The 27,111-nt window shown below is 46.2% G+C and overlaps 1 protein-coding gene across 2 annotated transcripts in view; it reads right to left on the bottom strand.

Annotated features, from left to right (window-relative positions):
• HIVEP1 (HIVEP zinc finger 1) overlaps positions 1–25,144 on the bottom strand; it is a 95,516-nt gene extending 70,372 nt beyond the window's left edge. Inside the window, exons 1-3 of one of the 2 annotated variants that reach the window (XM_081206108.1) lie at positions 24,986–25,144; positions 17,558–17,650; positions 16,567–16,696 (exon numbers count right to left, since the gene is read on the bottom strand). In XM_081206108.1, coding sequence (XP_081062234.1) covers positions 16,567–16,612 — 46 coding nt within the window. In that variant the 5' untranslated portion in view covers positions 16,613–16,696; positions 17,558–17,650; positions 24,986–25,144. Of the gene's footprint in view, positions 1–16,566; positions 16,697–17,557; positions 17,651–22,059; positions 22,546–24,985 lie in introns of those variants that run through there. The other variant, XM_081206107.1, reaches the window with a different exon arrangement.
• Between the last annotated feature and the right edge of the window lie 1,967 nt (positions 25,145–27,111).

Here is a 27,111-nt window from a genome sequence, read left to right as displayed (position 1 = left end):
GGACGGGGGGGGGGAGTGAAGATAACTGGGTGGGGAAGTGTACAAAGATATCCAGGTGGCCAAAAATTACTATCAATTTAAGTCACTAAGTCACTAAGAAATACTGTGCGTAAGTATATCTGATGCGTATATATAATTATCAGTCTTTGCCGTCTGTCCCACCGTTCACATAGGAGTCTTACGCCAGTTCAGAAGATCTCATGTGTCCTCGGCAGGGGAGGGAAGAGTCCTTAGTCAAGTCTATACAAGCTCTCAACAGTGGCTATCCTCAGGGGGCAATGACCATACCTTTAGCCTCTTCCTCTCCTCTCTCTATGCTCCTCCAGTCCTCCAGTCCACTTATGAGTCTTTACAGTAAAACTTCCCTCCTGTGTGGGCTATTTAAATTGCCACTGAAGACTCACCGAGGGAACTTAGCCAAAACTCAAATGAAAATCCAGGTGCAAATCCAATACAGGACCGCAACAAAGTTCAAATCAGCGTGCATTTAACTCAGGCAAACAATCTTTAAACTTTCTATAGCTGGAGGCTCAAATCGTTCTGTAAATAAAGGCTCGAATAGCTCATTTAGTCTTATAAAAAAAAGAGACCAGGAAAGACCTCCTCCTCCTTCTGAGCATACACAGTTCGGCCGTTATGCTCTACTCCGCTTTCTTACTGACCGTGATTCTTAAGCCTGCGCCATTTTCGTTCTCCGTCGGGTGGGACCATACACTAAAAACAAGCACTGCCCGGACTCACCCATCTATAGTCACTATCTTCGGCACTACCCCAAGCCCAGTCATGATGGGGAATCCGTTTTTAAGCCTTTGGTAGTCCGTCGCCTTATTCGGTGGAAGCTTGAGGCATCGTATCTCGGAGGCGGCGTTCTCCCGATTGTGCGCCTGCGGCTCCGCCCTGTCTCTCCCCTCCGCACAGAGAGGGACCACGGAGATGGAAACGCCGCTCCTGCGCTGCCGGGAAACCTTCCCCCAGGGGTACCCCCCCTGGGCTTTCGCTTTTTTAGGGGGCGCAGTGCCCTTGCGACACCCCTATTCACCGAGATACTCGGAAAGCCCTTGGCGTGGCTTTCCGCGCTTCCCTCGCCGTCCGCGACCGGAACCGGAAGTTTTAAAAGGGCTGCACGGCTTCTCCTGGCTTTCCTGGGAGGCGGGGGATTCCCCCGCCTCCCGCAAAACCAGGCTCCCCCCCCCAGCCTTCTAACCAAGTCGGGGGACAGCGGCAAAGGCGCGCTGCGCCCCTGCCGCTGTCTCCCGAGTTTGCGGGGCTGGCAACGGGGAGGAGCAGGCTTCTCCCCCCGCCAGCCTTCTAGACAAGTCGGGGGACAGCGGCAAAGGCGCGCTGCACCCCTGCCGCTGTCCCCCGAGTTTGCGGGGCTGGCGACGGGGAGGAGCAGCCTTCTCCCCCCGCCAGCCTTCTAGACAAGTCGGGGGACAGCGGCAAAGGCGCGCTGCGCCCCTGCCGCTGTCTCCCGAGTTTGCGGGGCTGGCGACGGGGAGGAACAGGCTTCTCCCCCCGCCAGCCTTCTAGCCAAGTCGGGGGACAGCGGCAAAGGCGCGCTGCGCCCCTGCCACTGTCCCCCGAGTTTGCGGGGCTGGCGACGGGGAGGAGCAGGCTTCTCCCCCCGCCAGCCTTCTAGCCAAGTCGGGGGACAGCGGCAAAGGCGCGCTGCGCCCCTGCCGCTGTCCCCCGAGTTTGCGGGGCTGGCGACGGGGAGGAGCAGGCTTCTCCCCCCGCCAGCCTTCTAGACAAGTCGGGGGACAGCGGCAAAGGCGCGCTGCACCCCTGCCGCTGTCCCCCGAGTTTGCGGGGCTGGCGACGGGGAGGAGCAGCCTTCTCCCCCCGCCAGCCTTCTAGACAAGTCGGGGGACAGCGGCAAAGGCGCGCTGCGCCCCTGCCGCTGTCCCCCGAGTTTGCGGGGCTGGCGACGGGGAGGAGCAGGCTTCTCCCCCCGCCAGCCTTCTAGCCAAGTCGGGGGACAGCGGCAAAGGCGCGCTGCGCCCCTGCCGCTGTCCCCCGAGTTTGCGGGGCTGGCGACGGGGAGGAGCAGGCTTCTCCCCCCGCCAGCCTTCTAGACAAGTCGGGGGACAGCGGCAAAGGCGCACTGCGCCCCTGCCGCTGTCTCCCGAGTTTGCGGGGCTGGCGACGGGGAGGAGCAGGCTTCTCCCCCCGCCAGCCTTCTAGCCAAGTCGGGGGACAGTGGGAATGGCGCGCTGCGCCTCTCCCGCTGTCTCCCGAGTTTGCGGGGCTGGCGAGGGGGAGGAGCAGGCTCCCCCCCGCCAGCCTTCTAGCCAAGTCGGGGGACAGCGGCAAAGGCGCGCTGCACCCCTGCCGCTGTCCCCCGAGTTTGCGGGGCTGGCGACGGGGAGGAGCAGGCTTCTCCCCCCGCCAGCCTTCTAGCCAAGTCGGGGGACAGCGGCAAAGGCGCGCTGCGCCCCTGCCGCTGTCCCCCGAGTTTGCGGGGCTGGCGACGGGGAGGAGCAGGCTTCTCCCCCCGCCAGCCTTCTAGACAAGTCGGGGGACAGCGGCAAAGGCGCGCTGCGCCCCTGCCGCTGTCTCCCGAGTTTGTGGGGCTGGCGACGGGGAGGAGCAGGCTTCTCCCCCCGCCAGCCTTCTAGCCAAGTCGGGGGACAGCGGGAATGGCGCGCTGCGCCTCTCCCGCTGTCTCCCGAGTTTGCGGGGCTGGCGAGGGGGAGGAGCAGGCTCCCCCCCCCGCCAGCCTTCTAACCAAGTCGGGGGACAGCGGGAAGGGCGCACTGCGCCTCTCCCGCTGTCCCCCGAGCTTGTGGGGCTGGCGGTGGGGCTCTCCTGAAGCCTGGAGAGCGAGAGGGGTCGGTGCGCACCGACCCCTCTCGCTCTCCAGGCTTCAGCGAAAGCCTGCATTCGCACCATAGGACGCACACACATTTCCCCTTCATTTTCGGAGGGGAAAAAGTGCGTCCTATAGTGCGAAAAATACGGTACTCTCCAATAAATCCTCAATACATCTACCATATAATTCCCCTAGATCAGGGATAGCTAACCTGTGTCCCTCCAGGTGTTATTGGACTCCAACTTCCATCAGCCCCAGTCAACATCACCAATGGACAGGAATGATGGGAGTTGTAGTCCAACAGCATCAGCAGAGCCAAAGGTTAGTCACCCAAGCCATAGATCATGGCTGGAGCATAAATATTTAAATTCTCCAGGTCTCCCCAGATTTTATCTTCCTAGTCTTGTGGGATCTGGAAACCTACTGATGGAAGGAAGAACTGCTACAGCATTGCTTTGCTAGACCAGCATAGTGTCAAAGTGGTTGGCAGATTTTTATCTCCATAAATAAGGCACAAAAAGGCACACATGGACCCAAAAACTCAGGCTAGGAGGCAAAGAGAGAAGAGAAATCTTGGGAAACCCATCAGCTGGTATGTAAGGGGTCACAACATTGGGGAAAATGCAAAGAGCAAAGTTAAATGAGATTTTCTCCTCCCTTCCCCTCATTCCTCTCCGTTTGCTTTGCTACAAAGTTGCTGTTGCATAAGCTTCTGAAGAAAAGGTCAGGGAAGTTCCACTACTTCAGCTACGAATCATATTCTACAAGGAAGAAAACTGTAATGACTGTGCTTATATGGCAGGCGAAGTTCACCCTTTAGAAAGCAGTACTTAAATGAGTCTTGAGAGAGAGAAAACCCAACTAGCATCTCAAAACACGTCAAACGAGTAACATATTAAGGAGAAAACCAAACTGGTCAACTCTTGAGATTCTGGCCCACAACATCTGGCACCACACTGGCTACTCCTGCCCTGAATTTTTGTATATTCCTTCTATCCCTTTGATTTTTAGTATTTGCTGTTTATCAGCATAGTTTTAAAAGTGTTCTGGGAACCCACACTTCATTTATAATGGAACAGAATCAACTATTTGATTCAAGAGGAACTAGATGTTTAGAGACAGAATTTGGATAATTTCTCAAAAACGCCAAGAGTCTTTCATTTAGAAAAGTCCCACCCCCACCTTGCCATCCTAAACTGTCTTTGTTACTATTGCCAATGCTGAGTTTCTAAAGCCTGAGGGAAAGAACACTGATTAGTTATAGTACTGGCTCAAGAGACACATTTGCAGCAGTGTTTACTAGAAACGCAGGATTCAAATTAACATGCAGGTACAAGTCCATGACTGTATCTAGCTGCCTGTTTCTTAAACTGTGAGGTGAGCCTCCCTAAGGACGTATGAGTAGTTGCTAAGCAAAGAAAGAGAATGAGGTAGAAAAAGGAATAGAATGCAAGAAGCAGATTCCAGAAAATATATAGGGGTGGGGGGTGGAGAATAACAGAAATAGATTCTCTGCTAAAAGAACATAATTAGGGGTATAAGGAACTGCATTGCGCGGTTGTCTTTCCTCCCCATCAGAGTATGCAACTGACTGCCATTGACTGTTCATGATCTCCAGCTCTCCCATCAACTACTGCCTGATTCTTTTCCATTGCAAATTATGGGAACTGAACTTAGGGCCCTCATCATGCTCCATGACCTCTGCAACTGGTCTAGTTGCCATGGGGGCGGGGCAGGTCGGCAACACTTTTATTATTTTGGTAAGCATGAATTAATACACAATTCACATAAGTGACACATTGTTAATAACACATTTTTAACAGAAAATGTTAATACATGTTTAATTTGGTGCTTACAATAAAAATATTGCTACCATACTACAGTATTCAAAACACTCTACTCTTCATTGTTAAACTCCTTAAAATATTGTCTATCCTTAACATATACTTAGAGGCTTCAAAACATATACATTTCAGTAATCCTTGAGTGTCAGCCAGGTGCAAAAAAAATGGCACCCAAACTTTTTGAGGTGCTCGCAAATGGAGAAACTTTAGGAGCTAAATGCGCCTGGTGCCCTGCTAGTTTCTAACCCTGAATGGGGACTAGGATCCTTGCAGGGCAAGCTAGTTAAGAGGTTCAGCCCATGTTAAGACCTGCTGAGATGAGTAATACATTTCTTTCCATGGGGAGTCCTTGTTTCAGAGTCCCCTTGATTGAGCGGTCATGTCTTGCTGAATGAAGATGTTTCCTGGCTATCTGAGTCTCTGTGCATTTGCTGGAGTAGCCCCCGTTGTCCCCACAGCTAATCTTAAAACCCTTAGCAAGCCCCACAGTAGGCAAAGGATTCCTGCACTGCAGGGAGTTGGACTAGATGACCACTGTGGTCCCTTCCAATTCTATGATTGCATGGACATCAGAGTTGTCAGCACTATTTAAATTAGCCCTGACTAGATTTCTATTTTTTGTACTGATACCCACATTTAGCACCATGAAACTGCCAGTTCCGGATATGTATACAAAAAAGGCTTAAGCAAACAAAGCAAAAGAAAAAAAGGTGGGGAAGCATCCTTCATCTCAATGAATTAAAAGTCAAGAATTTGTTTTGTATTGTTTTGCTGTTTGGGTTTAATTCTTTACTTGTGTTGTATCTTATATTTTATTCTGTGATCCACCCTGAGATCTTTTGATGAAGGGCAGTATGACTGACTGACTGACTGACTGATTGATTGTTTGATTGATTCATACATACAAACACACACACACAAACACACACACACACACACACACACACACACTCTGTTTTCTCAAGAATTGAGAGATGGCCCTATGGAATCCCATGGCCAATCACAGCTTTTCCACAAGTTAGGGGGTCAAATCTGCAAAGAAAGATTTAAATAGCAACACATGACATTTCCCCTACGTGTGTATGCCAGGGTGTAGGAGAACATCAGCACAGGGACCTATACAAGCACTTTACACAAGCCTATTTTGCACTCTAGAACTTCGTTTTTGTCTCAGACACAATGACCCAATTAAAAAATGAGTTGGCAGACACAGACAATCTAATATGAAATCTAACCCCTTCCTATGGAGATTATAGAATTCTCCATACAGTAATCTTGAGGCCCAGAGTTGCCCTTAACCTATAGTGTACCTAGGAATATTGCATATATATTTTTTGAAGAACAAAATAGAGAGAAGCTCCATAATCAATTCTGGTTGTTGGAGGTGGGATGACTCTGACAGAGACTGCAACTGGGAAGGGTTAACCCTTCCCTCCCCAGTTGCAGAGGATAGCAACTATCTGGGGTGCAACACCTTTCCCACATAAGCATTTAGGAATGAAAGCTTTATTGCTATTGGGGGGGGGGCACAGAGAAGCAGCAAGGAGGGGAGGCTGTGGGACCAGACTGGCAAGCCCCACAGGCTGCATTCAGGCCACTGAAAACCCATCCCTCCCTTAGAAGCTGCTTAAGCAGCAGCGCAGCAAACATATGTTTGTTCTGCTGCTGCTAAAAAGCATAGTAGCAGACTGTGAGACTGTTGCCCAGAGTTGTTTACAGATAGTTAACCTTTCCTGGAATGACATACATTAGGATATTGTGAATCTACAGTCTGGAACAAACATCATCCTAATGCAAAAGCATATTCTTTCCTCAACTGCAGACAGGCCTTTAAGTGGTACCTCTCCCTTGTGTTCTTTTCAAGGGCTTCCTCTTCATTCCTCTCATTTCTGAGAAGGTACAAAACAAAAAGCAAGTGTTTGTAGGGTTTTAGATAGCGCAGACTTCTTTTGCTCTACCACATTAACACCAGAACTGAAACACTGATTATTTCGGCTTTCCCATTTTGGAATGAGGGCTTTCCTTTGCTCCCTGCTTTTCTATCCTATATTCCCAATTCAAAACAGGACCACTGTGCTATAATTCTCCAAGCCTCCCAACGCAGAGAGTTTCTACTAGTACAAAGTTTTCCTTGAATATTCGGGGTGATCTCAAAATATACATACTTGTTGACTCTCTTCAATAAAATGACTGTTAGAAAGGAACTTGAGGTGCTTTCTTCGAGCCTCAATGAGGCTTTTGGACTCTTGATTTTCCAAGTTTTCATTAAAAAAAACCCCATAAACTATTATTGGTCAGGAAGTTACTTGGGAAATTTAAATTTATTCTCCGAATGTACTTTTTCCAATTCTCAGGGAAAGTGTTACTCATTATTTCTCCAGCTTCACTACCAACAAAGCCTTTACGATTCTCATGAGGCATGAACTGCAAAAAGAAACCACCTTGTTAAAATTTTGCAAATGCTTTTTAACTCTTTCCCCAGTGTTCTTGATTAATAAAACCACTGACTGTTTAATATTATACCTCGTTTCATAACAAAATTTCAGTGGAAAACAGAAGGTCTTTGAGACAAATTGTACGCAGCTTGAGAGATATACAGCTTATGCAACAAATCCACAAAGAGTCATAGGGCTAGCCTGCATGACTTCAAGCTACCAATCTATTATTGGGGGCACAAGTCCTACAGTGACCATCACACTTTGCAAAACTGACTATACATCATACAAGACACAGGCAGAGATTTTGGGACATCAATGGCATTGCAGGCACAACTGCTTTGACACAACACCTGCAGGGGGAAAAAGATCCTCTCATTTATATAAAATTTTGTTACAGAACCAAAAAGCCTTGAATATTTATTGTGGCATAAAATTTCATAGACTACAGCATCTCACTGGTTTACAAAAGCTTATGCAAAAATAAAAATAAAAATCAGTTTTTAGGATGTCAAAATGCTAAGTTGTTTTTGCTGCAAAAGACGAATACAGAAACCCACCTGAAACTCATTTTACAAGTTATTTAGCATTGGAGTTCCGCTAATAAATATTCTCTACCCACTATCTACCGTATTTTTTGCTCTATAAGACACACTTTTCCCCTCCTAAAAGGTAAGATGAAATGTGTGGGCGTCGTATGGAGCGAATGCAGGCTGCGCAGCTTTCGCTGCAGCCAGGAGAACAAGAGGGATCGATCCCTCTTGCTCTCCTGGCTTCTGGGATAGCCGCTGAAGCCAGGTGAGGCGCTTCGCTGGAGAGGCGCTGCGCAGCTTTCCCTCTCTGTGCAGTACCCCTTCAGTGAAGCAGGAGAAGAAATGGAAGGGGCTCCGCTTTTCCTGCCGCTTCGCTGAAGGGGCGCTGCGCACAGAGGGAGAGCTGCAGCGAAGGAGGAGAAACGGAGCCCCTTCCATTTCTCCTCCTGCTTTGCTGGAGAGGCGCTGAGCAGAGAGGGAGAGAATATTTTTTTTCTTGTTCTCCACCTCTAAAACTAGGTGCGTCTTTTGGTCGGGTGCATCTTATAGAGCGAAAAATACAGTGCCTATGAAGAAGATGATGATGATGATGAAGAAGAAGAAGAAGAAGAAGAAGAGGAGGAGGAGGAGGAGGAGGAGTTTGGATTTGATATCCCGCTTTATCACTACCCGAAGGAGTCTCAAAGCGGCTAACATTCTCCTTTCCCTTCCTCCCCCACAACAAACACTCTGTGAGGTGAGTGGGGCTGAGAGACTTCAGAGAAGTGTGACTGGCCCAAGGTCACCCAGCAGCTGCATGTGGAGGAGCGGAGACGCGAACCGGTTCCCCAGATTACGAATCTACCGCTCTTAACCACTACACCACACTGGCTCAGTAAGACTAGCAGCCCCTCCTAAAAGCTGGACCACTGGCCCATTTAAATGTTTCACAGTCCCAGTTGGCCTTGGCATTGTCTTTTGGAGGAAAAGAGACATAGAAATTTAGAAGTTTAGATACAGAAATTTAAAAGAATGAAGATCTTCAAATCACATGAAGCGTTACATGAAGTATCCAGTCCAGGACAACTTGAATAAGAATGGATGTGAGGTAGTGGCTAGGAGCATGAATCTTGCGTCTCTGCTCAGACATGCACCACTGATCTCAGGGAAGCCACTACGCCTCTCAGCTGCAGCTCTCCAGGATGACAACACTGTTATACACGTCAGCAACGTGTTTAACACTCCAGTGATGCCCATGAAGTGCTTGGAGCTCTTGGTAAAATGAATTATACAACCTGTATTTTTTAAAAAAACCTGTTCCTGTTTTAGCCCTGCATCTCAGCTCTATCCTTCCCATTGAGGTGCTATTATTCATTCATAGTGGTGAAAGAGACACCCAGTTCTTCCCAGCCCTTACGTTGCCTCTTCACACACATTCTTCTGGGTCCTGAGATCTGGCCTGAAAAGGCTCTATGAAAACAGTACACACATGTCAATATCTGAAATAAAAATATTGATCCTAACAGGACTAAATATTTCCCTCCAGACTGAAGCACAGATTTTGCAATAGAGCCTAGACCTGATCCATTGCAAGCACAGATGGGGTTGCATCAAGATGTTCTACAGTATGTTCACTCCAAAACTGAAATATGTTTATACTGGAATCAGACTGCCAAAAAGAGCCTCCCTAGCTTTAATATTAAACAACAATATTTTTAAAAGCCCTTGTCTATATAGGCTGCCAGTATACATATATATATTTTTCCCATGTCATGACATTTTTTCAGCTTTTGCAACATACATGTTCTCTTTTAGCTGAGTGTTAACGATGCTAAATAAACGTTAATTTCTAGAGGCAAGACTGGCCAAGTAACGTGACCAAAAAACCCTGTTTGGTATACTGTACTGATCAAATAACAGCCCACTGGCACACCTAATCCTTCGGACGATTTTTGCAACCCACTCCACAGTCCTTGTTGGGTGTAGTGAAGGGTTAACCTTCTATGCCTCGAGCCTGAAGGGACGGGCTTACAAGGGAAGTAGTGTCTGCTACCAGACCTTCCTTTAGTCCTTCCTTTGGTACACAGTGAAGAGTTCAGCCAGTCCAGGATCAGTATTTTTAGTCTAGGCAGCACCATGCCCACAAAAAGGGGCAGCCTTTTATTTTGTTCGGGGAATAGCACTACCCAGATTACAAGTGGGGCAGCAATCCCTCCTGCTGCTTTTAGTATGGGCAGTGCTTCTACCAAAGGAAACAAAATATGCACTGTAGAGACTTGCTCATCATTTCCAACCTGCCGGACACTAATCACAATGCCACAGATGCTTCTGGGTCATTGGAAATGCTTCCACTCAACCCAAAGCAGGCAGCACACTGCTTCTCAAGAGATGGGAGTACAGTACCATGCAAAATGACAACACTGCTACCCTGTTCTCTGCCAAAAGGAGCTGAGGAGAACACCAGCACCACCAGCAGGCATCCTGAACAGATTGGCCTTTGTGCATCCAGCCTCCCAGGCCGTAGGTGTATTAAACTTATAGTAACTATACCGGAGAGGTTTGTGCTACAGTGAAATTAAATTCTGAACGACTGCAATGAATTATTCACTAATAATGGGCATATTCACCTATAAATGCATATTAACAATGTTCTGGTGGAAACACAGAATTGTAGGATCTGGAAGGGATGCTGAGGGTCATCTAGTCCAACCCCTTGCAATGCAGGAATTGCAAACCTCAGATGGAGGAGAGTCCACCAGCTCCTGAGAGAGTCTGTTCCAACAGCTCTTGCTATCTTAAAGTTCTTCCTGATGTTTAGTCAGAATCTCCTTTCTTCTAACTTGAAGCCCATGGTTTAAGTCCTACCCTTCAGAGCAAGAAAAAACAAGCTTGCTCCATTGCCCATGTGACAGGCCTTGAGATAGCATGGCAATCATATCTCATCTCTGTTTCCTCTTTCCCAGGTTAAACATACCCAACTCCCTCAACCGTTCCTGGTAAGGCTTGGTTTCCAGACCCTTGGTAATCTTTGTTACCCTCTTCGGCACACATTCCAGCTTGTCACTATCCTTCTTAAATTGTGGTGCCCAGAACTGGACACAGTATTCCAGCTGTGGTTTGACCAAGGCAGAACAGAGCAGGACTATGACTTCCCTTTACTGGGACACTATACTTCCGTTGATGCAGCCTAGAACAGCGTTCACTTTTTCGCTGCAGCATCATACTGGTGACTAAAGTTAAGCTTGTGGCCTACTAAGACCCCTAGATCCTTTTCACATGTATTTGTGGCAAGCCAGTTGTCCCCTATCTTATATTTATGCAGCAGGTTCTTCCTAAGTGTAGAACCTTACATTGTGCCTACTAAAATTCATTTCATTACTTTGAGCCCAATTCTCTCTCTCTTTTAAAATAAGATTTTATTAAAGCTTTATCAGAATACAATGGGATAAAAAACCTAATCTAAAGGGCTTTTTTATTTATTTACTTGATTTAGGGGGGCACCTGCCGCCACCACCCCAACTACGCCCATGCATCCTTCTCTAAGTGCTCACAGACTGACTGATAAATTATCTGTTCTAAGACCTTTCCTGGTATTGATGTCAAGCTCACCAGTTGGTAGTCACCTAGGTCTTCTTTTTTCCCTTTTTGAAGATGCCTCCAGTCTGCAGAGATCTCACTCATTCTCTAAAAATTCTCAAAGATTATAGACAGAGGCTCTGAGATTACTTCTGAAAGGTCCTTTAGTACCGTTGGGTGCAGCTCATCAGGCCCTGGAGGTCTGAATTTACTGAAAGTAGCTAGGTGTTCCCTTACCACCTCTCTTCTCCTATCTTTGGCTGCAGCTCCCTCCTTGCCTCGTTTATTCTGTTATCAGCAGGTTGGGCATTGCTTTCCTTTCAGTGGAAGACAGAGTCAAAGTAGGTGTTGAGCAAAGATACCACCAAAGAAGGTAGCATTTTAACAGTTTCTCTTAGCTTTTCTCAGCAGCCCAAATAGTTACCCATTAAATAAATAAATGCAAATCAGTACAGTACATACAAATCAAAATGCATACATTCAAGGGTTTTTTTTAACCTTTTGGGTTTTTTTAATGCAGATATAGTAACATAACATGCTGAAGTGAGGACTAACTGAAGATCGGATAACTTCCTGATTCCTGAATGACCAAAGCAGCAGGAATTCTTATTTGGTTGGTTGTTAAGTCGCTTTGGGTTGCCCTGGGCAAAAAAAAGCAACTGACAAATTTAATCAATCCATCAATCAATTAATAAAATATTTGCATTGTGTCAGATGCAAATAGCATGCAGTAAAATAGGCAGTATACTACCTATATACAACGGCTGTTAGAAAAGATGACGGTGCACTGTACAATCAATTTCTAATGTGTTTAATCAGTCTGCATTTTTCATATTCCACTGCTATTTCACTCCATGTTTCCATTTACACCCACATGTATATATAACTGCCAGCTTATGACTATACTTTATGCATCTGATGTCATGGACTCTAGTCCACATAAGCTTGTGCCATAATGAATTTGGTAGTCTTTAAGGTACTGCACTACTCTGTCGTTTTATATTTGACCTTACAGACCAATACACTTAGTCATTTGTTCAGTCTCGGGGATTAGCCGGTACAAGTGCTGCACTTCAGTCAGAACTTTTTAGGCCAGTTAGATTTCATTAACTCAGCAGTTATCTTTAGACCCAAGAAACAGCAAAACAAAACAAAAATACTGCAGGATCTGCAATCATCAATAAGAAGGCTAACAAATACTGGGTTTTGGCTTTAGCAAGAATATTTTGCACAATATCCTACGACGTACAAATGGAAAATCTGAGAAATTTGCTTTCCTTCAGCTCGGCCAGTATTTTCATAGGGGGAAAAAAGTAAAACTGCGAATGAAGCGGAAAATGAATTGATGGGGGGAAATGACAGCAGAAAATCTTCACTTCTATTTCAAATAAGAATCATTATACAAAAATTTCTTATTAAGACTCAAGTATATATTTACAGAACACTCTAAAAGCTATTTATTATTTTGAATAACTGGGTATTTATATAAATTGGTCTGAATGACTGCATACTATAAATGCTATGTTTTCATGATTTTAACACAAAAGGCTTAGGCTATAATCAGGATTATATACTGCACAGAATCTTGAAGAATGTGCAAGAACCTTCTGTTGTAGCAGAATTTACCCTTTCTTAACCTAGCAGTTCGAAAGCACGTCAAAGTGCAAGTAGATAAATAGGTACCGCTCCAGCAGGAAGGTAAACAGCATTTCTGTGTGCTGCTCTGGTTCGCCAGAAGCGGCTTTGTCATGCTGGCCACATGACCCGGAAGCTGTACGCCGGCTCCCTCGGCCAATAAAGCGAGATGAGTGCCGCAACCCCAGAGTCGGTCACGACTGGACCTAATGGTCAGGGGTCCCTTTACCTTTACCTTTAACCTTAACATTAGCAAGAGATAGAATATTATTGTTTTAATTCTGTATACTGGAATGGAGGCTAAGGGATAGTGATTTGCCTCCAGCTATGCAGACAAGCACCAAAAGCCAGAAACAATGGGCACCTCCAAATTTTACCTGGCAAACAAGATTGCTTCAATAAATGCTGGTGTACATGGAAGCAAGCCTTTGGGATGTAAAGGGTTTGAAATTTAGCAAATGTAAAGTTAGAATCTAAACTGACAGACTTCTGATGAAGACCTTATTGGTGAGTGTAAGATATTCCTATAGGATAAGCAGAAAGATCCCAAAAATATTATAAAATACTTGCATTCAGAAAGGATTTTTAGCATCAGGGAACCTTGTAAACAAGTTTTCTCTAGTACAGTGACTATTTTAGTACTTCGTGCAGCCTTCCTATTTTTTTTTATATTATTAGAACAAATGCAAGCTAAAAAAACAAAATGTTTAAAAGGAAAAATTAAGAAAAAATAGTGTCCTACTGAAGATTAAACAATCCAAGTTTATACATAGTCCACTTACATTCCATTTTGCTTATCTGACACAACTTCAATTACATGTTTTCTTGGTCTCCTCTGATTAATATACCGCACACAAATACAACATAGCTGATGAACTCCCTTCCCAAAAGGTAGTTGCAACAGGCAAGTTTGTTTATTAACATAATATACAGTGTGTATCCTTAAAGCATCATAAAAACTCTTCTGTAGTTCTTAGAATTTTTGTTGACTAAAGACTTAAATCACTTGTTAAAATTAGGAAACTATAAAGCATTGCATCCTTGTTCGCTTAACAACTTTAGCTCAGCAAAATATGAACTTAAGACCTTTTTTAAAGTGTCAAGTTTACACGTTTGCCACTTTAAAAAGCAATGCAATGCAAGTGCAAAACTCCACTGAGGTAGCATTAAGTGTCAACCTGCTAAGTGCCTAAGGGTAAAATCCTAATCACACATACTACAGAGTAAGCACCAGAACAACACAGTGGGACTTACTTCTATGTAAATATAGATTGCATTGCACTGAGTTTATGGAATAATGTCTTAATTCGTCAGCTGGCATCATGAAGCATTTGAGACATAAATACAGTATGAGGACACATAAATGTGACACATAAATATTACTGAAAGCAAAGGCTGTTAACAGAGATCCTAAAAAATCATGCAAATCTGTTTATCAGATCCAGTTATCTCAGTTGATCTTCCACAATACACTGTTCTCAGAGTGGCCAATATAATCAGGATTTGAAAAATTCTAGATGCCTCAATAGACAGGTCAACTGGTAATTTGGAAATATTCATTTGACTGTATGCAAGGCTTGTAGCTAAAAATGGTACACTTGCTGCCTATGAAACGGAAATATTTTCCAGCTCCAAACACAACGTATGTTTTGCAATGTTCCACTGACAGAGCAGACAGTGCCCCACACCCCTGTTCTCTGGCTGACAGTGCTTTTGATCTAAAAGCTAGGAAAAACTGGCCACAACGACCCTTTCCTTTCCTTTTTAAGATGCTACAAGTAGGTTAAAAAGCCAAAGAACCACTTCAGTCCCTATTAATATCCCATATGCCCATAATATTTAACTCACAATATATAAGTATATTTCTGAATGGTTCCACCCTAGGGACTTGAGGCAACTTACAGCATATTAACAATAAGGAGTGTGAAGTAAGATAATTAGTTGCCACATAAAACCAGGTTAAAACTACTCCACTGATGGTTAGGCTCCAATCTTCACATACCAGGCCAAATCAGAAGTTACATCACTTTTAGAAGATGCTTGGATTCAAACTCTAGTAAATGCCCAGTTACATTAAAAAGCAGAGTGCTTGTAAATTGGGGTTGGAAACCCTTGAGAGTTTTATGTAAGCTGCTGGATCCTGTGAGAATTCAGCGAACCACAACTTCACTTAAAACACATGCCTTGCTGTCCCAAATGGTTACAGATTTCAGTATGGACACCTTGCTGAAAATGTTGCCCAGGTGTTGACAGTATACACTGAAGTGAAAAATCCTAATATCTGAGTTACAGTTACACGCAGCAGATGGCATGTCCCATCTTTATCTAACCACAATGTCAAAAATAAGAGATTATACAGTGCATAAACATTACAGTGGCATTAGAGGCACAGAGATTCACAGGTGAAAATGTTTAGAATCAGAGTGCTAATCTCAGTGAACAAATTTGGGCTCAAGTTTATACCAAGAAGATTTGCTCAATTTAATGAATGACAGCTGTAGAGCAGCATGGCAGGAATAGCTTTTGAACATTAAAGGAAGTGACTGAGAAGGTACAGGGAATGGAACCAGTACAAAACCAAGCTTTGTAGATGATTTTCTTCCATCCTCCAACAAGATTTTTCACTGCAGTTACTTAAATCAACTATCCAAAATTAATTTAAGCTCACTGGCCCTAATCTGGAGAGCTATGTGTGTGATGTACCTAAACACTTAACACATGTTCAAGGCTCATCAGCCAGACCAAGAGGAAGAAGGATCTAATTTAGTTCCCACCCATCCAAACAAGGAGCTGTGTGCACTGTCAAAACTGACAGTACTGGAGATCTGCAACTGCGTGCATGGCTACTAAATCCAGCAATGGGAACTGCACATGTAGCCAATCACTGCTGAACGCAGGGCCAGGAAATCTTATAAAAATCCAGGTGACTTTGGTGGCATGTGTCCTATCATCTTTGACTGTTCCTTCAGCACAGTTTAACTGAAAGCTGGGTGGCTTCTGAAAACAGCAAAATCTATTTCAAATGCCACAGATGCTTCAAGAAAAACCTTAAGAAAGCTTATACTCAGTAAATGTCAGGCCACATACCTGTTTGGACTTTAGCAGAAACCTGTGAAAATTTGGCACTCTAATAATTACGCTTTAATAAAAAGAAGTTATATCTTATCACCAAGACCAGAGAAGTGATAAACTATCCCATTATCATCAGTGCAGTGCAGTTAAACAGAACCTACTTCATTAACATGCATGGAAAGTTTCTACCAGTCTTCACAAATTTCAGGCTACTTACTATGAACCAGCCAATAGAAATACAGAAGAACCAAACAGATAAGGGAAAGAGAGAGAATTGGTATTTCAACTACCTATCATCCATGTGTGTAAAATGCTATGAAACTGAAGCTGGATCTAGGAAAAAGCCCATGTTGAAAGTTTTGAGTCTGTGTGTTTGATAGAAATGGAATTTGGATGACACTGCTAAAATGTAATTTAAGTTATTTAAGCCCACTGATTTCAATGGGTACACTATGAATATGACTTAGATATCATTCAATGAACATTTCTTCTAAATTATTTTAAGTACAATGATCAATACAGTATATGCAAGCACTTCTATGCTGTACTTTAGCCTGCATTCACCAGGCAATTCACATCAACACAAGAAAAGCAATCTAATTTGTTAAGGTCTATGATGATTTGATTTATTATTATTATTTGTGTATTTTTATCTTACCAAAGCAGAACTCTTTTCTTACCTCTCAGATTTCTAGGATTTATTTGTTTTGTTCGAGGCATTCTCATCCAGTCATAGGCGGTTTTCCAAAAGTGGAGAATAGACCGAAAGCAGCTCCATAAACATGCCAATGGGGTCAGTCAATCCACATACTGGGGGGAAAGATGATAAGATTAGGCAAGGTCATAAGCAGCAGATCTAGAACTATCATGTTGATTTAATGAATTTACCATGGGCTGCTATTAATCACATTAGACTAGGTTAAACTTTTTACACACACAAAAGTCACTATTTCATACTCACAAGTTCAGACAGAATATTAGTGGTATGCAAAATCATTTAGAAATATATATCTCAATCAACTATCCTCCCCCAGTAGCATACAAACATTTAGAAATGCCACAAAATGACTAAAAATAGAACTATGGCATTATTCTAGCTTTACCACTTAACATGCTTTATTTATAAATACTAAATCACCTGCTCTAGTCAGGACCATGATTTAAAACCACACTTGCAACTTACCAAATACATTAATCCTGACTTACTAAAATCAATTATTTAGAACAATCCCAAACTGAGTCAACTCTTTTGGTAAGAACTGAAATAGTTCTACTTGTTGCAATTCATAAATAATGTAGTATCTGGATAGGCTAGCCTATTTCCACTGTCATTGAGCTATGCCTTGGCCTTCGAAACTTAACAGATGCAACTATAATGATGCTAAAAATGCAGTAACTCCCTGCTCAATTGGACCAAAGGGTCATCAAATCTAGAATACTCCTTCCAACAGGCATCTGTTTGACAGCTTTTGGAAGCTCCAACAGGGCATGAAGAAAAAGTATTTCTTACAGCATCTAAAATGTTGTGGTCCAAATATTTAGTATATAGACCTAATGAGGTAGCCAACTCAATCATACAATTTTGTCTGGCTACTGTTTTCCAGCATCTCACACACTATCCCAAGACAAGAAGTGCTGACAACCAAATCCAGATATTCATAGATTGCATACCCTATTGAGCTACAGCTTTTCCTTTAAAGTGCACATGCGATAGGTGACAACCTGAGTCTTTTTTCTCTGGCAGGGTCCCTGTGCCTTTAAGAGCTGCAACAAGAAGCAAGAAAAAGGTGTGATGGAGAAAGGTAGATCTGAAGAACAGAATACCCTAGAGATAACAAGCTGACAAATGAAACAAGGTAGGATGAATTCACTATATATATTTTGAAAACAAATAATTTTCAATATTTATATACCACCTAATAACAAAGTTCTGAGCAGTTCACAAAATTTTAAAACATAAAATACAATAGGAAACAAAAATCTATCACAGAATAAAACTAGCAACAGAGAATGACATAAGTACAACAAATGTAAAAAAAAAGCAGAAAAATAATATTCATGACTGGAAAATGTTGTCATCTGGCACCTAAAAACGTCATCATGTAAGCACTAGGCAGACCTCTCTGTGGGTGCAAACCCTGAAAAGGCACTCTTTTATAACTTAGAGCTAAGCAAATATTTGCTTAGACGCACATTCATTTCTTGCTTAATACAAATACTCATTGTTTTGAAGAAGGAATACTACTCTAACCCCCACACCAAGCCACAGAAACACAAGAAGAGCCTGCTGGATCAGATGGTCCCTTCTAGTCCACATCCTGCTCTCACAGTGGCTGATGATACCTGCAAGCTGGACATGAGTGCAACAGCACTTTGCTCACCTGCAATTATAATACAGGTAAAAATACAACAGCAACATATGTTGTGTGTAAAAAAAAAAGTCACAGGATCTCTGCTTTGTGAATTGCTAGGCTCACCCTACTGGTCTTTGGAAAGCATGTTACAAAAAGTCAAGAGGGCTCTATTTATGGGTAATAAGTTGAAACAGGAAGATCTCAGAGGAAGACAGAATGTCCTTTTTGTTTTTGTTTTAAATGAATGAGGGCTATAAGCAGTCAACCTGAAAATAATCAAGCAGGATGCCCAATGTCTGCACCTAACAGGCACACTGTCACTAACATCATGCAACATTTATTCATGGAAAGGACTGCAAATATAACATGTATCAGACTCCTTTCTCTTGGGTGCTATTCTTTTTAGCTGGATGAACCATTTTTATTAATCTGTAATGCTTAGGATAGTAAAATCTTTACAAAATGTTTAGAAAACTGGGTTTTCTAAACATCTACATAATGAATAAACTGAGGACCAGCAAAACCTCAAGGGGGAACTCAGTGTCCCTTGTTCCCTAAAACAACTTTTGGGAGGCGCAGCTCCCCAATCATAGTAGTGCAGGGAAGAGAGAGTGGTTTTGCAGCTGGCTGCACAATTCCCAGTCTGAGCAGTATAGTAGGAATTACTCCTTTTTCCTCCTCTTGTTTAAGGGGTGAAGAAAAAAGCCCTGGACATGTCAACTGTTCACCCTTTCAATGTTTTAATTGACTGGAATAGTTAAAAGGTGAGCCAGTTATTCAATGTTATTTTCCTGGGGCTAAACTGCACTAAGTTCCCCAAACTCCCTTGATGGGACTCTCTCTCTCTCTCTCTCTCTCTCTCTCTCTCTCTCTCTTTCTCTCTCTCTCTCTCCCATTACTCTGTCGACTGAGCAAGCCCCCAACCAGGAAGACTCCCATCTTGTGTATGGGTAGACCTGAGGGGTACTATGTGATGTCAACAACCTAGAATAGCAATGCCTACAAATTTCAGTCTCCTACTTAACCTTCAGTACCACTGGTTAATCAAGCCCAACTACTGGATCACCAGCAATTAATAATAAGAACTGGCATATGCTTGCTTAACAGTAATAATTCAGGGGTGTTTGAATACAACATACAAAAAGCACATTACATAATATTTACACTTTAAAAGTAGTACTTCCGTCGGCCACCAGCAGGATCCTCCTCCCACCTTCTCTTTTCAGACTCTGGGAAAGCATAGCAGGCGCAAGACAAACAATCCTTTTAAATACGAAGAGATCAGGGATCTCTTTTTCCGTATTCATTAGTTGGGGGAGGTCAAAGGGAAGGACGGGAGAGGAAACCCTGCTTTGTTTAACAAGACAGTGTTACGGAAAAGATGGAAATGAGAACGAGAGAGACGCAATGACGGCGGGTAGCCCTGCGAGCAGTACTGTTGCAAAGGGAAAAACATGAATGAATAAAGAAAGAGGGTGGAGCTTGGGAAAACCCCTCTGCAACGCTGCACTGAACAAAGCACAGCACACATGCCAGGAGGTGGAGGAGAACGAGTGCAAACCGGGACCGACCCAAGGGAGGGGAGGGATCATCAAGAATGCCTTCTCACCACAACACAGCAAAGCCCAGGCGCGAAAGCCTACCTTGCAGGATTTGCAAGCGCCAGCGAATACAAACGCACGCAGCCGGGAAAAGGACAGGAGCAAACAGGAGCGTGCACGCAAATGCAAGCAAACACAAACCTCGCCAGCCGGAGCCGCCAAGGCAGGCAGGCAGGCTTCTTCCAGGGCCCATCGCTTTCGCCACCCATCCCCCGACTCTCCCCTGCCCCGCAGCGCTCCTTATTAAGGGAGACTTCGTGGTGGGCTGCGTCTGCCCCCGCCGTTGCAAGCAGAAAGGGCTCAGGAGGCAGCTCTCCAGTCTTATAGCGAGGATGTTTGCACAGCGTGCGTGCGCGCCCGGGTCCCTTCTTCTCTTTCTCTCCCCCTACCCCGCCTTCCACCACCCTTCCTGGATCCCCCAGCAAACCTGCTCAGAAGGCAGTCGGAGCTGCTGCTGCTGCTGCTCTTGCTGATGGCGGCGGCGCTGGCGCGAAGGAGCAGCGGCCGCGGCGGCGGCAGCAACAGCAGCAGCTGGGAAGCTCGGCGACCCCTGCGCGGCGGCGGCGGCGGCGTCTGGGATCCTCCTCCACTTGACAACCTCCAACACAAACATGACCCGGCGCTAAACCCCCCTCCCCAGCATCCTCTTCTTCCTCCCCCCCCCCCGTCTCTCAGACACACACACACAGTCTTCACCACAACCTGATTCCGCACAGACACAAACACGGCAGCGCCCCCGCCCCCACACGCGCAGGAGGAGCACCGAGATCCCTCTCTCTCCACGCAACTCTGGCCCCAGCCAGCTCCTAAGCATGTCAAGATGGGCCAGCGAGACGGCTGTCCTCGTGAAGGGGCCTGGAAGTGGGCGAAATCTCATCCCCGGCAGGTGCCCGAAATCTCCAGCCCATTGTTCACCCTCCACACCCGGTTCTGATCCGGCGTCAGGTGGCTGCACCGCGGGGCCAGCTCTGCCCTCTCTTTCCTCGGCAGCCGCGGGGCCCTCGCCAAAAGCGGAGCCGTCGAGGAGGGCTTTCATTCTTCCCACGCCAAGTCCCACACCTGTCCCCCCACCCCCTGCGTGCCAAGCGCCACCGACTCTCCTCGCACATTCTCACCAACCAACCCCCCCCCCAGCTTCTTCCTCCGCTTTCGAACCTCACAGTCGCCGCCTGCCTCCGTTTCCCTCACCACATACACACGTTCAGTAGTGTAACGCGCGTGTCAACTCGGCTCCCGCTATCTACACAGATAACAATCCCTGCACCTCGCTCCCCCTGAGGAACGTTTCAGAAATTAAGTCTCTCCACACCCGAATACTTTTCCTTTCACTCCACACAGCGTCAAGTGCGAGTGCACCCACTAGTGTTTTCCTCTCCTCAGAGAGACTCCGAATATCCCGCCATTTCGCAAATACTCTACGCGGCCACGCTTCGGTAGAAAGCCTCCCCCGCCCTCGTTCCCAACCTTCCTCAGGGAACTTGTAATTCCTCTGTGGGGTGCCCTTTGCCCAGCCCCACAGCGCTGACCCCCCCCCCAAGAGGGGACTGTCCCCCGCCTCCCCTCTGACAACGCAAAACCACCACACACCGTCGCCGCCCCCTCGCTTCCATCCTTCGTCTCCCCCAACCCCAGATTACTCAAACCCACCTTCCCAGCCCCCCCCCAATAAACCTCTTCCCCTCCCCCCTCAGAGAAACCCTGAGATGTGAAAGGGGTGTGTGAGAGGGAGTAAGATACTGTTGTGTGGGGGGTCACACTTAGGCACCAGGTGAGAAGCAAGTCCCTGATTACAGGGGCCGGGGGGGGAGAGAAGGTGAAGAATGGGGGGGGCATATGTGGGGCAGGCACCGTGTTGCGGGCGAAATTAGGGTCTGGGCACCCGAGTTTAAGAGATAAAGGGGAGGAAGGCGGTTGTAGGGACGAACAAGCTGGAGTAGTTGGGGGGGGGGTGAGATGTGGGGCGTTGAAGGAAGGGGTCAATGGGCGGGGACGCGCCGGAAGGCGAGGGGGGCTGGGCAGGTCTCTCTGCTGCTGCTTCCCCCTTTTTTCTTTCTTCCTCCCCCCCCCCCGTCTCTCCGCGCCCCCCGCCACCCGCGTTACAAGGAGGGAAGGGAGGCGAGCGCGCGACCGGCGGCTGCACCTCCGCCCCCCTCCCGTGGGGAGGGGGGGAGGGGTGAAGGGAGGGCGAGGAGATAATTGGAAAAGGGGGTTGCTTTACCTTCCCTCACTTTCTATTGCAGGAAGCGGGCCGGGTGACGTCAGCGGGTCTCCCGGGCCCCGCCCCCTTCGCCCTGTCTGCCTCGCCGAGGAGCGAAAGGGGAGGGGCTTGGCGGAGGGAGGGGGAGGGGTCGCCGAGGGGGTTTCCTTGTTTCCTCACTCGGGCGCGTCGAGAAAGGGTAGAACCGAAACTAAAAAGGAAGAAGAAAAGTTTATAACAGGAAGGAGGGGGGAGGGGGGAATTCCTTCCTAGCCCGTCCACTTCCGCAACGCAGAAAGGTTTCAGAAGCTTCTAGCGTTTTCAGAGCCACGCGCCCCGACGCTGAGGGAAGGTCTGGTTAGGAGGGTTGCTGAGCACCTTCTGGGGCTTGCAGTGCCCGCTGATCAGGTGTCTTGCGGCACCTTCAGAGTGATCATTGGCGTCTATTTGGGTTAGTATCCCAATCCTCCCCCGAAAGTTTTTATTAATTGGTTCTGGCCGCCCTCACTTCTTTTCAACAGGTATCCCCGAAGCAAGTGTTTGTACTGGAGATTTCTAAACGATTAAGGCATTAAAAAAACCCAACAACCTGCAAACTAGTTAAAAGAACATAAAGAGTGTTTTGCTAGATCAGATTAAAGCCCACCATTCTCTTTAACAAGAAAGCCACCAGTCCACAAGTGTGAACTACAACAGTGGGGAGGGGTGATTGTTTTACATGCATAAAATCTAGCATAGCCTTGAGTTAAAAGCATAGGATTCCACGCTAGATTTTTCAATGGCAGAACACAGGGAAGAGCAAAAGATCGGAAATTGTGGAAACACTGAAACACCAGTAGTAGGTGCCAGCGTTGGGTAGCTTCTGCTGTTAACATCAGTTATATCTAGCACACTAAAAATATTGTAACTCACCTTGAACGTTCAAGAAATGAGTGGGATAGAAATCAAAATAAGTAATAAGCAAGTATGTCATTTGAGGCATTATAAGGAAAATGTTAGGATATATAGGGGTAGACAGCAGGCTAATCACACAACCCTGTGAGGCACTTATATTTGAGTGAATGCTCCAACCAGACAGCTGAACCAGGAAAGGATACATTTGTGAAGCTGAGATCAGATTAGGCCAGCAAAGATAGATGCCAAGTTTGTTACCTGTAATGCCTTGGCGGACAGAAATTCAGAATCAAGGTGAATTGTGTCAGACCACAAGACTAACTCCCATGACTCCTGACTATTGGCCAATAGGAGTTGGGGGGCACCATGTTGGCTAGCCCTGAAAGTAAGAAACTGTGTCACGCAGTACCTAAATGTTTATGCAGGTGACCCCTTTATCTTAAAACATGGAGCAGTTCTGCCCAATGACAATTTTGAAACCTGTGCCAAACTGCAGTGTCTACACTGCAAGATTGTCAGGTTCTGAAGGGAGAGGCACCTAGACTTTTCTCTTAGATCAGTGTTTCCCAAACTTGGTTTTCCAGCTGTTTTGGGACTACAATTTCATCATCCCTGACCACCAGTCTGCTAGCTAGGGATGGTGGGAGTTGTAGTCCAAAAACAGCTGGAGACCCTAGTTTGGGAAACCCTGTATTGGATCAAGGGCAGGCAATCTGTGGCCCTCCAGATGTAGCTGGACTCCAACTCCCAACAATGCTAGCCAGCAAGGCCAATGGTGACATCTGATGGGTACTTTAGTCCACCCATTTCCAGACGGCCACCGGTTCCCTATTTGTGTGTTCAACCATAGCACTCCGAAATATGAAAAATATTCTGCAAAAGAAAATACTTCCCTTCCAGTTCATGTTGCTATTGTTGAAAGGGGAGGGCGCTTCCACAGGCTTTTAATATCCTGCTATTAGTGCCTTCCAATATTTATTCTGCGTCAGCCATATCTTAGAGACAGTAGAGTGGACCATATTCTGTTGCAGATGGTGCTAGCTTCAAATACCACAACAGAGCGAAGTCAGATAAGGCATAATTTCTGCAATTGCCACTGCTTCCCATTGCGACCACCACAACCAATCCCCTTCACACAGAGCACATGGCATGGCATTGACGTAACCAGAATTTATGTTTGCTGGCGCAGGCCTTTTGTTGGGGGGGGCAGAACCCTGCTATCTGTGACTTAATTGGTCAGTTAGTTAAGGATTTTTATTTACCTGATTTAGGGGGTCAGCTGCTGCCCCCTTTGCACCCCTCTGCCTTCACCCATGTGGCATGGCACGTTTCCTCCAACCAAAGTCCAGCTGCGCTCCGTGGGTCTCCCTTCCCGGCGCCAGCTAAGCGGGCACAGGATCGTGCTTCGGAGACCCTGACAAGTGTTCCTAAAGTGCACCCACCTCAGTCAGGGAAATAAAGGCTTGAAGCAGTCACGGCAAAACCTATCTGTGCCTCCCGTCTTTGCCTAGAGATCGCAAAAGAGGGTGGGGGGGAGGCGGACGCAAAATCACCCAGACAAAACTCGACGGGCAAAGTTCTTCCCAAGTAAGCAGAGCCTCCCGCGCAGATGCCCGTCGCACGCCCCCCTGCCGAGGCCCGTCCCTCCAACGCAGCCACACGCGCACCCTCCCATGTATGCACATAGCTGGGGCTGTTGCTGCTGACGCGGAGATCCCGGAGGTTCCTCCTTGTTGCTGCTGGCGGGTCATGCAGGCTGCGTCCCTCCTCCTCCTCCTCCTCGCCGCCGCGCCTCCTCCCCCTCCTGCTTCCTCTTGCCCTCGCTGGGCTTTCCCGTTCGCTCCCAGCCACGCTGAATCCCCTCCTCCTCCCCGTGGCAACAGACCGAGCAGGCGGCGGCGGCCAGAAATACACACCCCACAATGCAAGAGGGCGCCTCGTGGGTGAGGGCGCGCAAAGCCCGGGGCCCCCACCACCACCGCCACCCAACCCCCCTCTCGCTCCCCTCCAGCCTCGCCCAGCCCCGGGCCGCGAAACGCAGAAATAAACTCACCCCGGGAACAAAAAAAAGAGAAAGGGAAAGTCCGCGCTGGGTCTCGCCGGGGAAGTTTTCACAGAAAACGAGCAAAGCCGAAGGCAGTCCCCTTCGCGCTTGGAAGTGGGCGTGAGAGGAAATACGAAGGGGAGGCGCCTAAGGCTCGCTTTTCTCTCTGGCTCGCTCCTACCCGCGCTTGCTCCCCTTCTTTGGCCCTGGCCGGGGTTTCTTGGCTGCGCTCCTTTGATTGGTTTGCACCCTCGGCTGTTTCTAGGGATTGAGCGAGTCGGGGGGCATCTGGGGCGGTTTCTGCGGCTTCCTTCCAGGGCAGGAGACGAGGGGAGCAGCAGCCACGAGAAGTCCTTGCTAAGCAGAAAGCATTGTTATTTTTCCAAGAGAGGATTCCTGCAACGCGTGGCCTCGGGTTTGCAGCCGACTCGGTTCCATGATGCTAACGATCCTAGCACTGTTTTAGGAGCCATCAGATTATATATGTGTGTGCGTAGAGAAAGAGAGAGTAAATTAATGCTGATACATTTCCAAACAAATCTCAAAAATTACTCCTATACAAGGGTTTACATCCCCCCCCCTTTTAACTTGCTTAAAATATTATTTTATCCTGTCTTTCTGTAAAATGGCCAAGGCAGCTAACAGCACCCAAAGCCAATAAAGGGATAATTTATTTCAAACTTTCATTCTGCACAGATTTTGCATGGCATAATATGATTTATTTGTGCCACCCCAATCAGAGTGGGCCTAGATTCCAGGGGTTCCAGCTGCTTACCCAGGGTCCGTGGGTTTTTTTTGGAAATGAGACACAGTGGAGATTGTGTTGTCTTTAGAATACATGGTTTATTTACACATGTATACATCCTGAGCCTACAATGGAGGGGTTCAAAGCATTACACTCCAAGAGGGTCCTGTGTCTCCTATTGCTGCAACCTCCGATTGAAGCAGGCAGCTCACATTGTGCTCTGGTTCCCCTCTCCAGCTTGCTGCGTTTAACAGACTGCCACTATTTTTCCTCCAGCCGCTATCATCCTCGACTGTGATCCTAGGGACTACTACTCTCCTGCCAACTCTAAAACTCCACTTTAGAGGCCTTTGTCTTTCTAAGTTATTCTAAGTTAAGGGAGACCCTCTCCCCATTTGCTCTCTGGCACAGAGACCATTACCAGGCTGGCTTCTGGCTTGTATTTTAACATGCTTGAACCTAACATGCATTTCTGAATCTTTCCCCATGTATTTGCATGATGGTAGCACACTTCTTGCAACCCACCTTGGATCAAGCCACCAGTTAAAGACCATTCCGTTGTGGACAATACTGAGCTAGATAGACAAATGGTCTGACTCAGTCTAAGGCAACTTCCTACAATAACTTGCAGTGATTCCCAGGATTTCAGAAGGTTCTCTCCCACCCCTCTCTAGAGAAGTGTGATTTTTTGCATGCAGAGTAATGTTCCACAACTCAGCTTCCATGGCCATTCCTGACTAGCTTTTGAGTAGAAATGGTTAGGATTGCACTGTAAATTAATTATATAGCTATTATAAATAAAATAAAAGTGGATATGTACCAGATTATCTCTGGTTAATGCATGCATGCTGGTGTTATCTTTAAAACCCTCTACAATTAGGGTCAGTCATCTGAAGGATTCCTTCATATGAGTCTGCTCCTACATTAAGAACTTTGAAATCCCTGCTTGTGGACCCATCAATACTATTGGTTAGTTTGGTTGGTAGGCACAAGAGGCAAAGTCTTTTTTAGTGGTGATCTCCCACTCTACCCCAACTTTGGAATTCCCTCCCTGCTGAATTGTGCTGGCCTCTTCTATATAAGCCTAAATGGACCACCTAAACTCATCTCTTCCAAGATTGCTTTTACTTAAAAGATTTTAGGTGTTCATTTTTGAAAGTGCTTCTGTTTAAAATGGTTTTATGCTAACTTACTGAACTGTTCCTGGTTATGCTTTTATGTCTGCTCCAATCCTGAAAAAAAACCATCTTAATTGTACCTTCTCTATATAGGAATATAGGTTTACCTAGATGGGTAGAATAAAATCTGTCAGTTTCAGACATCCCATAACATCTCAACTCTCATTCTCTGGTATTTTGGACTGACTGAATTTTCCTGATACTGTACAATT

The sequence above is a fragment of the Podarcis bocagei genome, assembly GCF_964188305.1.
Source record: "Podarcis bocagei genome assembly, chromosome: 8".
Classification (NCBI taxonomy): Eukaryota; Metazoa; Chordata; class Lepidosauria; order Squamata; family Lacertidae; genus Podarcis; species Podarcis bocagei.
The sequence above is the reverse complement of the archived record's forward strand: the minus strand, read 5'-3'. Positions and strand labels throughout refer to the sequence as shown.